We start from the raw sequence: 12171 nt of genomic DNA on the forward strand, positions 1-12171 counted from the left end.
TAAACGCCTACACTCTTCAGTCAAGATGTTATGTTTGTGGAACAGTAAACAAACGTCGGTGGAAAAAATGTGTCACGTGGTCATTTAACATTGTACTTTGTGTATTTCAAAGTGCATGTGTGTGTGTTAAGGGTGTCATTCTGTTCCAGCAAACCGCTGCCTATCGTTTACTCAGGGCCAGCTCCCTTGCCGCTTTTAAATCCACAAATCCTGTACCTGCCAGCGTGATGTATGGGGCCTGTGCTACTGATCGACCCGACTCACACAAACGTGCCGCTCTCTCTCGCTCGCACTAGACAAAAGCTAGTGTTTCAGCCGGAGGAGAGCTGTGCACGTGCGTGCGTGCGTGTGTGCGTGCGTGCGTGCGTGCGTATGCATGCATGTGAACTCGCTCTATGCCTTAATAGGTAACGTGAGTCACCAACACTGGAGTTGTTGGATGGTGCAGCAGGGTAAAGTTCAACCCCGCCTGCCAGCCACTCGTGTGTGTGTGTGTGTGTGTGTGTGTGTGTGTGTCAGACTAACAGCTCATTGGGCTGTTGGCAGTAGATAGAAATCTGTGCATATATTTAACTGTGTTCCCACAACCTTTTCTGGATCAGCGGATCAGCGGCCACTTGAAAAAAAACCATCCACCACTTTGTTTTGAAGTTGGTTAATATTTAGAGGACAGGTTCGAGGTGAAAAAGATTGCATCAACTTGAGAACCGACCACACAGGCACATTGCTGCTGCCTCAGCGGATACGGGGGCATACAGGGTGTTTTTGAGTTCGAAACGTCACTCTCAGCTGTTGTGGTGTCACAGAGTTGCTGCGTGTTGTTCGTCACGACAAATTCAAAAGATCTAGGGCTATACCCCAGAAAGAGAAAAAAACAGCCTCATGACACCAGGGGAGGTGAAAAAAGCTGGAAATAAACCAAACAAACCCTGGAGAGCGTCCCAGTAATGAAGCTGGAGTGTTGAGTGTTGCGGGCCAGTTGGGAACAGCCTCTCCTATTCAGTGTGCTGTCTGCATACTCTGACTGTGTGTACGGTCGCAGGGAACACGCTGTGCTGTATAAATGGTAACCTCTCTCAGCCAGTGGGTACTGAGCCAGAGAGAGGGGGCGGGCAGGGGTGGCGGGGTCGGGTGTTAGAGGAGAGAGAAAAGTGTGGGGGAGTTGAGAGATGGAGGGAGGGAAAAAAAGGGAGTTGAGAGAGGAGGTGGGGGAAAGGGAGAGAGAGAGAGGGAGGGGGGGGGGCTGAGAAGTAGGGAGTGTCCTAGTATATATTGTTCCTTCCAGCAGGCCTGACTGCAGAACCATTTTAGTCTCTCTCTCTCTGTCACACACACATCTGTCAGAGTCAGAATATATGGAACTCAGCTGAGAGGAAAGTGGTTGAACAGACTGCCCTTGTTACATTGTGCGTGTGTGTGTGTGTGTGTGTGAGAGAGAGACTGCGATTTTCGTGAGTCTTCTTAGTACTTGTGTGCATGCGTGTGCCGTGCACACCAGTATGTGTTGTTCTTCACACCGCAGTCTAGTGAAAGCACAGCTTTGTTACCGCGAGCCCGCTATCAGGAGATCATATACAGTGACCACTCAGCCATCCACAAAGCCCTATCACTGTCTACTTCTGCTCTCTACTGTACTGCATGTGGGTTGCTCTCCCTTAAGCCTTATTTATACTGAATCGTATGGCGATCCACAAGCTCACAGCGCATCGCAAGGCGTGTATTTTTGGTTATGTAGTCATTCCGCCGTCTTGGACACTACTAGCGATATATACATACCCTAGCCAAGCTTCCTCAAAACATGACTAAAGTTGGCCCGATATTTATAATTTGTACTATGCATCTAATAACAGTATTGTTGCTGAAACCTATTATACCAGAATGGGGGGGTGACACATGTGGAACACACCAAAAATTACTCCCAGAAGATTACAGAGGAAACAATGAGTCATTGTATTCTATTGCGGCGGTTTTTCAGAGACTGGGTCAAGACTCAGAGCGGCATCACATGAAGATGAAAATAAGAGAGCAAATTATTCTCGGGCTAGGCGGCTCGCGCTTGTCGACTGGAAAATTGGACGAAAGATTTGTATGTAAGCCTCATATAGCCTGTCGGAGTGGGTTTTCTACTTTCCAGATTTCCACTTTTTTTGTGCGGAAGAGAGCAAAGAACTGAAGGACCGGGTAGGAAAAAGAAAAGTTAACATGTGTACCATCATCACTCTTGGAGTTGTGCTTTGAGATACTGGCTCCAAGACAGTGGAGAAAATCGGAAACAGACTTGAGATCAGCTGATATAGACATACAATACGTATGAAGATAATGGCTCTGTCATACTGGCAAATGATGCACATTTGTTGAGTTAAAAGCAGACATATTAAGTATTTCACATAATTTATCAATTATTTTACTGACTCTTTTCTCTCTCCCTCCCACCAGGCTATTGTTTGGGACCCTGTATCCGGCATACTACTCTTACAAAGCAGTGAAGACAAAAAATGTTAAGGAATATGTAAGTATTGGGGACACACACGCACACACGCAAGCACACGCAAGCACACGCACGCACGCACGCACGCACGCACGCACGCACGCACGCACGCACGCACGCACGCACGCACGCACGCACGCACGCACGCACACACACACACACACGCGCACGCGCACAGAGATATACTGTATGTCCTAATAATGTTTGATTTAATTCATTATCAAAACAAATTGATTATAATACAATAAAAATAATATAACATCGAGTAGCAAATGGACCAGTAAATGGAAAGTTAGCCACTTTCAAAATAGCATCTCTATTTTGGTCATGTCATTATATAGGAGACTTTTTTATTTTGCTTCCCCCGAAATAGCAGCTATTGGCTATTTTATACAACAAAGTATATAATTAAGGGGTTAATCAGATCCATGTAATTGGTTGATTATAAAATATTAATTATGATTTTTCACGTTTATTCTTTGAGATATATATATATATATATATATATATATATATATATATATATATATATATATATATATATATAAAAAAGACATGCTTCTTGATTATTGGATGAATCACTTTGCTAGTGTGTGTGTTGAACACTACCTTCAGACACACCTTGTCTTGTACTTCTTCAGACTACGAGCTCAGGCATGTGGAAGAATGGTGGTACCTACCTCTCAACTCATTTGCTTTTCTCTGTCTGTCTATCTCTCTGTCTTTCTTTCTTTCTTATTTATGGCCCACACAAGGCCAAACAGTCCCTGCAGGCTGTTCCTGTGTTTACACTGAGCTGACTCTCAGGCAACCGGGAGCCCTGTTTGCCTTGTGTTTTGTTCTTAAAGTTCAAACTGAGGCGACGTAGCCATGGGTTATGCTGAAACCTCAGAAACACGTCTGTTATGTGTCCATTATGATTTAATTAATCATATCTGATACAAACCATTTAAAACGAGTGTGTGTATGAGCTAGACGGAGGCAGGAAGAGTGCAAGGGAGGGAGGAACAGGTGTCATATCTGCTGCTGCTGCTGCTGCCATCCATCCAGACATTTATAGCAAACAATGGCACACCTGACCTGACCTTAGACTGCTGCCATGTAGAGGGAGAGAGTGAAAGGGCATGTATGTGACTCCTAAATAGGACTTTGACTTTTAGAGCTACTTTTAAACACAAGTGTCATTACAATGAAGAAGTACTGTGTATTGAAAAGCCTTGTGAATGCCAGTTTTTAATTACAAAATGCCCACAATTTATTATGTAAATGGCAAACATTTACCAGTATACAATATATTAATATGGTATTTTACTTGATAGATACTAGATGTGTCAGTGGTGTATGTTAGATGTTTTGGAATGAATCCTTCATTTAGCATTTTGTGTGTTTACATAGTATCACTGGTTATCAATGCCAGTTTTTCAGGTGGCCACCTGTTTTTCTGCACATCTAAGTATCCTGTGTGGGTTTCTAGGAGGAGAGGTGTTAGTAACAGAGATGTAACTGATAGCGTTGCATGCGATGCCTCCAGCCTGTAACGTAGGAGGCCGACTGAGTTATCAACGCTCAGGAGTGGTTAGTTTACGGCTTAAGGCCAGTGTTGCCATGTCTGCTTATTATAAGTGGTTTTGGGCTTGTTTTTTTTTGTAAAGTTGCTTGTAAATATTGGTAGTTGCGTGGGGTTGCATTTTTTTCCCGGCTTGTTTGTAAAGTGTAGTTGCTTATTTGGGCTTGTTTCCTAGTGTTGTTTAAACAAACTTTTTATTGTCAAGGACCCCCACATTTATATGCATTTGTCCACGGACTTCCTTCTGAAAACATTTTGTACCAGGGATGGGACCTCTATATCAGATTTGTGTTGTTAAAATGTTTAGAAAAATATTCAAAATGTTTTGCTTTAAAAAAAAAAAAAATGATAGCAGATCTACAAGCTCACAACGTGTCGCATCGCAACGTGAGCTTACATCGGCTTACATGTATACAGGTTTAAAAGTGCTAATGTGGCCTATAGTCGCTTCTTTTGGGCTTGTTTTCATAGACCTGGTTGCTTATTTCTCTTGCAAAATCTGGCACCACTGGTTAAGGCCCATGCACGCCAAGCCGCTGTCATTGAGCATCTGTGGCTGACAATCGGCTGTAGTTTTTTTTGCAGTAGTTTGTTCTCCTGTGCTGGTGGTAGTCAGACAATAACGTGGTCTGATCACCCCATGGTCTGATCACCCCATGGTCTGATCACCCCATGATACTCATGAGCATGTTGAATCAGCACCCTAGTTCATCAGGGAGGGAGAACTCTGTGTGGCTGAACAGCCAAATGGAGAGTATCAAACCAACGGGGCACACAGATGCAATATTGACGTGAGAGAGTGGCATGAAACTGCTCAGTTGTTTTTTCAGTTGTGGTGCAGTGAATCTAACCTGACTCCGCCAGATGGAACAAGCTTGCGTCACATTTGTTTCACACGCTACTTCCATCTGGGACCCCGATGGCAGAAACGATGCAAGACGGCGATCCCTTTTTTCAAGCTACTTGGCAGGTGATTGGATGGGGCCGTCTGTCTATCACCGTCTAGTATCAACCAATCATATTGACGTGTCTACATGACGTATAGTACCTGCGCCAGCAGTAGTTATTTTGTATACTATTCAACCACGATGAATCGTGAAAGAACTAAAACGCAACAAGTGCTTCTCGATGGCGTCACATCCGGTCTCGCCAAGATCCCGCCCCTAGCAGCCGCTGATTGGTTCGCACACGCTGCTGTGCGAAGTAGCTCTACTCTCTGAGCGATCCCAGATGGATGCTGTATTGTGAACCTGTGAAGTCAATACCGCCCCCATCTGGCGGAGTCAGGTCACAGTGAATCCAAGCAGCATATAAAACTGATAGCTTCATGATCTTTAATTACCAGCATGATAACAAGGGTGAAAGTAAAATAAGTTGAATGTGTTATGGCCCTGTATCTCTATTCTACTCAAGTGTTACCAAACTACTAGACGCCCAAGTATGTCCGTATCAATAATGTAATGTATTATATTTACATGATCAGTTTCTAAAGAAAGCAGTAGGTGTAGGTTTGTTAGCCGAGCTGTTCTCACCGCCTTACTAGCAACTAGCTTGCATTTAGAAGTGCCCAGACGACTGGTAGGAGGAGATCTCTGATCAACTGGCAACGTGAGAATAACAAAATACATAAAGATTGTGGAACATAATCCCATGTAAAATGTTCTTGGCGTTGTAGCGCACTTTGTATTTTGATTGCTGCTATGCAAAACATAAAGTTGGATAAATGGGGAAACCCCAACACCCAGCTAGATTGCATCGGTTTCAGTTTAATTTGTTACTATAACATTATTCATTCACGTATTCGACCAGACTTTCACCATAATATGAGCCAATAATATTGTCAGTTGTCGACTAGTCGTGACTCGTGACCGTTCTCAATACCAGAATGCGAAGAACGGACTTGCATCCTTGGGAAGAATGTTCTCATCAAGTTAAGTTGTCATGATCTTTGGAGCTTGGCTTGCCGTGGCGGTGATACAGACTACTGTTGCCTCCTAGAGGCGTGGACATTTGTTTATTCTATGATGCATCATGATATGGGCGGGGAGTCGGGGACTATGTTTTTGCTCTTTCTGTTTCTCAGTAAGGATTTCTTCCACTTGCACACTCTCACTCTTGCTTTATTTATTTTTTGCCTTTCTCACACAGTCTCTACATTTTTCTCACTATATCTTGGTTTCTTTACAATTTACAGTTTTGGCATTTAGCAGAAGCTCTTATCCAGAGCAACTTAAACGTGTGAATCAGAGTTGCCTCTATCCTCCCCCCTATTTGTGCCAGGTTTATCTTTCGTTGGCTCTCGTTTCCTTCTCTCTCTCTCTCTCTTTCTCTCTGTTTTTCTACCCCTGTGTCCTCCATCTCCTGCTGTGTTTCAAACTCTCAGTTTTCTGCTCTCTGCCAGAATGACAAATTAATCAGAACCCAAACTCTAGAACATGACTCTCGCAGACGGCATAGTATATGTTTCACTGAGTCTAATTTTACTCAGTTTGGACGGATACCGTCCAGGAACCCATACCATATTGTGCCCTGGTAACACGACTCTTGTGTCTGCGACACAACGTTTGTAACATCAGAAATAAAGCAAGGTCAGAGCTTTATTTTCTAAGGTTATCTCCATTAAGCGTTGTAGTTAAATAATGCATTGCACTGCGTGGCTTTGGATGCACTGTCACTCTGTCTGTTTTGTGAGATCCAGGGACCCCTCGGCCACATGTGGCTGTATGCACTTGAGACAAAATCCTTAGTGTAATTATTAATAATTATTTGTGAATGCAATGATTCTGCATGCATCAATTTGTAATGGTAGTGTATGTTTAACTGATAATAACAAGACATACTCGATACCCATTTCGGAATTGGGATGACCGCTCGTATCACATCTCTCCTCTCTCCCTCTTTCTCTCTCTCTGCCTCTCTCTCTAACCTCTGCTAACAAACAAGCGAGCTGTACCCTTCAAATGCTCTGACAGCCAGCCCAGCATGTACTGTCCATACAACAGATTGGGGCAGATTGTAGAGAGTGCCGTGCAACACAGTGAGCCACGAGTTTTCCTATGTTAGTTTAGCAAAGGTGCCAAATGTCGACTCCCACATGGTTTTATTGAAACGGTGGTTTCCCTTGGGCGTCGATCGTATCAGAGTCACTCTGTTTGCCAAGTACAATAAATCTGCAGGAATGTCTCTTGGTGACAACCGTGCATAGACATGCTACAAAAACATTATTGTTTTACTGTGTTGAGGGTACAAAGCTAACAGCACTTGACATGTAGTGCACTGCTATCTCTACAAGATATTAATTCATATTTTATATATATATACGGAAAGTATTATGAGACTGCTCCAAATGTTTCTTAAAGGATCTACACCATGAATTAAAAAAAAAAAATTTGATATTTAATATCATATGGTGTATGTCCCTCAAACCTTTTTCAAAAGGTTTGAGCCTAAATCATCACTCAGATATACTCATCCCAAGTCAATTGTCTCTGGCTTATACAGCACTTTCAGCTGCAATACCAAAACGTCCTTTTGGGCAGGGGGGGGCTACTGAGCAATTCTGTCTGGCCATCATCAATGCAATGGCAAGGCATGTGATGTCACTTGCATTGCCATTCTGAAATGGCCTGTTCAGACACGCCCATTCTGAAAATCTCTGAAATGAGAATGAATGACTGAATGTTAAAAAAAAATATTTTTTGGGGTACAAGAGACACTGGGGAGCCCAAAAAATACCCCCCCCCCCCAAAAAAAAATGAAATTCATGGTGTGGCCCCTTTAAATCAGCCATATGTGGCCATTCCATACCGTCTGTCAAATTCCAACACAAGCACCCCACTTCAGCAGCCATTAGCAGAGATTGCCCCTGTCTTCAAAATGCGTTATGTATGTACATAAGTGTATGCAGTGTGTACTTTAGTAGATCTCAGAATACCTTTGTAAACCTCATTCACTACCATGGGTGTGGAAATGGTATGGGAAAATGCTCTATGAGACTTTAACGTTTGTAGGTATTGGACATTGACTGACCTCACCAAAATCCACATTGGAGCTATGTGGTGATTCGAAACGCAGCACAGCACATTGTGAGCTTGTAGATCGGCTATTTTCGGCTACGATATTTAGTGTAGCGCCCATGGGAATACGGTCAACTTAGTATAGGGCCCATGGGAATATGACCAACTAAGTATCGGTGGCTAAATACAATTGATATCAATATGCCTGGAAAAACTATTCCTTACAGGCTAACATTAACAAACATTTCCAGACACATTCTGTAATGTTTATTGAATATGGACAAAATGTAAACACAAAGCACAATGTCTCAGAAACAGAAAGCAATTTAGGGGAAAATGGTTGAGGTTTATGTCGACTGTCCATTTGAAACTCGGAGAGTGTACAAATTGGTTACATTTTGTACACTTTTCAAATGGATACATAAACACTGAGGATTTTTTACTGTGTCTAAGACTGGTATGGTCCGCTTTCTCTTAACGATTGCGGTTCTTGAGCTCCGTCCCTATAACATGGAATCTGTTGCTTGGTCAGCCTCTTTTTCTATTGTTCTCTCTCTTCAACTGGCTTTCTTGGACACATACAGAGTGTGTGAGCCACTAGTGCGTGAGCCACTATAATGAAACAGCGGGGACGCCAGTGAAGTTCATCTGAGTGTGTAGTACCCAGCCATACCAGCAGGCACGGCGAACAGAAAGAGCTGATGTCAGGTGTTTTCCCTCTCTTTTTCTAAATGGAAGGCAGTTATTCACAGACGGCTCGGCCAGTAAATGTCTGGGATCGCCTCGGGGAAGGCAAAATGGCCGCCATATTTCACAGAGGTCGCATGTTAATGTGCTCCCTTACTGATGAAATGATATGAGATGTAGAGAGGGGGCGGAGGGGGCGGAGGGGGGGGGGGGATGAAGAGAGAGACAAAGAATAGAGGAGGGGAGGCAGACGGAGGAGATTAACCACTTAACCGCCACTTACGCTTAAGCACTTGAACCCTACCGTCCCTGTTCTGGGCTTGTAATAATAGGCGAACGTTTGTCGAAAACAGGCGACCAGTTGACGAAAATATCTGATCTATAAGCTCACAACGCGTCACTTGCGACACGTTGTGAGCATGTCGGTCTGCTACTTTTGTCAAAGAGATTAGGTGTAGATCTAAATGATAGAGGCTCTACTGTAGTATAGAGCCTTGAGGGACCCCGGTCAACTGAGTAGGACTCACACTCCTAGTGGCTGGCCACTTAAACACTATACAAACTAACTAAACCACAAAAATGTAGGCAACAATTTGGAAAATTGCAGATCTACAAGCTCTCGATGCGTTCTTGCGTTGCAATGCAAACCCGTAGTGAGCGTCCCCGCTAGTGATGAGCGGGTCGACCCGTAACCCGCGGGACCCGCGGGTCAACCCGCGGCGCGGGTGGGTCGAGTCAGGATTTCAGAGGAAATTATGCGGGCTACGGGTGAGCGGGTCAGCCGCTCTCACACGCAAAAAAAAAAAAAAACCCTATTTTGAACAACATGCTTGTTTATTCAGCCCATGACAATGTTGTGCTACTGTAGACATTTAAAGGGACTTTGGGTACTTAACTCTTTGACTGCGGACGACGCGATAACGCGTCAAGTGCTACTTTGTCCAGTTGGCCGTCGACGCGCTCGACGCGCTGGACGCGCGTTCATTGTTTAATCTCTGATTGCGCTATGCTGCTTAATATTCAATGTTATTCTCGAGTTCCACTTACTTCACGGACATCTGCATCCGGTTCCATGACCTGGATTCCGTTTCCGGTTTTTGATTCTTTTCCCCAGTCATTTTCGTCCAAAATAGGTAAATAAACGGGTTTTCACACGGTATAACGGACAAACGGAACGGTTCTCTTCTATAATCTATGGTCTGGGTGACGATCAGTCATCGCCGTCGTATATCACAACGTAATTTTCGCCGATCAAAACAATGGGGGGGACGTCACATCCGTTTTCATGTTTTTCCTTGTCTAATCTATGAAGAAGGGTGAGAGAGACCCAACGACATGGATCAAGCTGTCATGTGCTGCGCTCTAGTGGCGGAATTGTGCTGGGTCTTTACATTATGTGTCCTTAAATTATTTTCATGAGAAAAATTCAAAATATAAAAATAAAAAAACACGAAAATTGCTGGCACTGGGGGAGTACTTTATGAAAATACTCTGGCAGTCAAAGAGTTAAAAGAGCGCTATATAATATATATTCATATTCCCACCGCGGGTCGCGGGGCGGGTTGAGCCATAGATTTATATGGGGTCGCGGGTCGCGGGTTGAGGCGGGTTGGGTTCCGTCGCGGGTTGGGGCGGGGCGGGTCATGAAAAAACCTGACCCGCACATCACTAGTCCCCGCCCATGTAATGACAACATGGCCACAATGGGGAGGCCAGGGTTAAACGTGGTTAAATGAGGACAGGACTAGAGTGACACGTCGATATGTTGTCCTGATTGTCACTCTCCTCTGCTCTCCATTTCACTCGCTCTTTATCATTGATCATTCTTCTGAACATACCGTAGCTTGATGTCACACTGGCGTGTGTGTCTGTATGGGTGGGTGTGTGTGCGCGACTGTGCGTGTGCGTGTGCGTGCATGTGTGAGGGTTCACGGTAAGGTCAGTAATTAAGCAGTCCACCAGTAGTAATGCTGACAGAGCTCCAGGAGGTACTAATTCCACCAAACCACAGGGAGAAACACCACTGTGCGTGTGTGCGTGCGTGCGTGCGTGTGTGTGTGAGAGAGAGAGAGAGAGAGACAGAGAGAATTTGAGCATGAATGTCACCCTGCTGGTGTGTGTGTGTGTGTGTGTGTGTGTGTGTGTGTGTGTGTGTGTATGCACTCACTCACCCCCCCCCCCCCCCCCCCCCCCCCCCACACACACACACTTTCTGGCAGTGACATTTCATTAGCTAGCGTCGGTGTGTGTGTGTTCAGTGGTGCAGGAGAGTTAGGGCTAATACCTCAGCCCTTGTCATGTGACTGCGGTTGTCTGTCTGTCTGTCACTGGCTCTGATATGGAAATAGTGCAAAGAAAAAGGAGCCTGTAGAGAGAGAGAGAGAAATGGAGGAGAGGCCGTCAGGCATACAGAGATGGATGAATGGATGGATGGAGCGAGAAAGAGAGCAGGGCAGAGCGAAAGGAACAACAGAGAAATGGGTTATGAGGGAGAGAGAGAGAGAGGGAGAGAGAGAGAGAGGCATGGCAAAGAGTCCGGAGGGAGATGGGAAGAGATGAAAAGAGAAGGGGAGAAATAAAAGGCCACAGACCTCAAATGCCCTGTACCGCTAATAAGGGCTGAGAGAGAGGGGGAGAGAGAGAGAGAGAGAGAGAGAGAGGGCGAGAACCAACTACAACCAACACTGCATCAGTTTCACGGTCTACTGTACTACACACTTCTCATGCCTGATTTACACTTAGATGCGTGTTGTGTCGCACGCCGAAAATAGCAGATCTACAAGCTCACAACACATTGCGTTGTGAGCTTGTAGATCTGCTATTTACAGTGTAGCTGTTGTAGTTCGGAGTAGCTTGTGGTTTGCCTATTTTTGGTACACAACACGGCGCACGTCCAAGAATAAATCAGGCATCAGAAGTCAGAGAAATCGATGGAAAATGATTTCTGATAATTGAGCGTTGTGTAGTCGATGGGACACATTCTGGAAATGTATGGAAAAAACATTTTATTTAATACGTTTTGATGATTTATTAATGCGTTGGTGTGGTGTTTGTTGTTGAGAGGAACATTCTTTCCATGTCCAACCATATTTGGACTCTGAAATGAAGATGCTTTCATATAAAATGTCTAATTTGTGCATTGAGAACAAAATGATATATTCATGGTGGTGAGATTGAAAAATATGGTTATAATAGTCACTCATACATTTTTTATATTGTAGTAATTATTGTGAATTGAGTTATAGTGAGTTATAATCAAGGTCCCTGGGCGTCCCTGCACCCTGCTTTGAAAACCACTGTATGTTATTATATTACATGAAATATATTAGGGTTGTACAATTAATGGGATATCGTCCTTTACACAAGGTTTCATAATAATAATCAGAACGCTGTACATCCCATCTCCCCATCCA

The 12171-nt window shown here is 44.1% G+C and overlaps 1 protein-coding gene across 1 annotated transcript in view; it reads left to right on the forward strand.

Annotated features, from left to right (window-relative positions):
* The window catches only part of reep3b (receptor accessory protein 3b), a 39563-nt gene that overhangs the window by 9914 nt on the left and 17478 nt on the right, over positions 1–12171 (forward strand). Inside the window, exon 2 of the mRNA XM_080456026.1 lies at positions 2437–2509. Coding sequence (XP_080312152.1) covers positions 2437–2509 — 73 coding nt within the window. The remainder of the gene's footprint in view (positions 1–2436; positions 2510–12171) is intronic.

This window comes from Gymnoscopelus braueri (genome assembly GCF_963280865.1).
Source record: "Gymnoscopelus braueri genome assembly, chromosome: 17".
NCBI classification, from domain to species: domain Eukaryota; kingdom Metazoa; phylum Chordata; class Actinopteri; order Myctophiformes; family Myctophidae; genus Gymnoscopelus; species Gymnoscopelus braueri.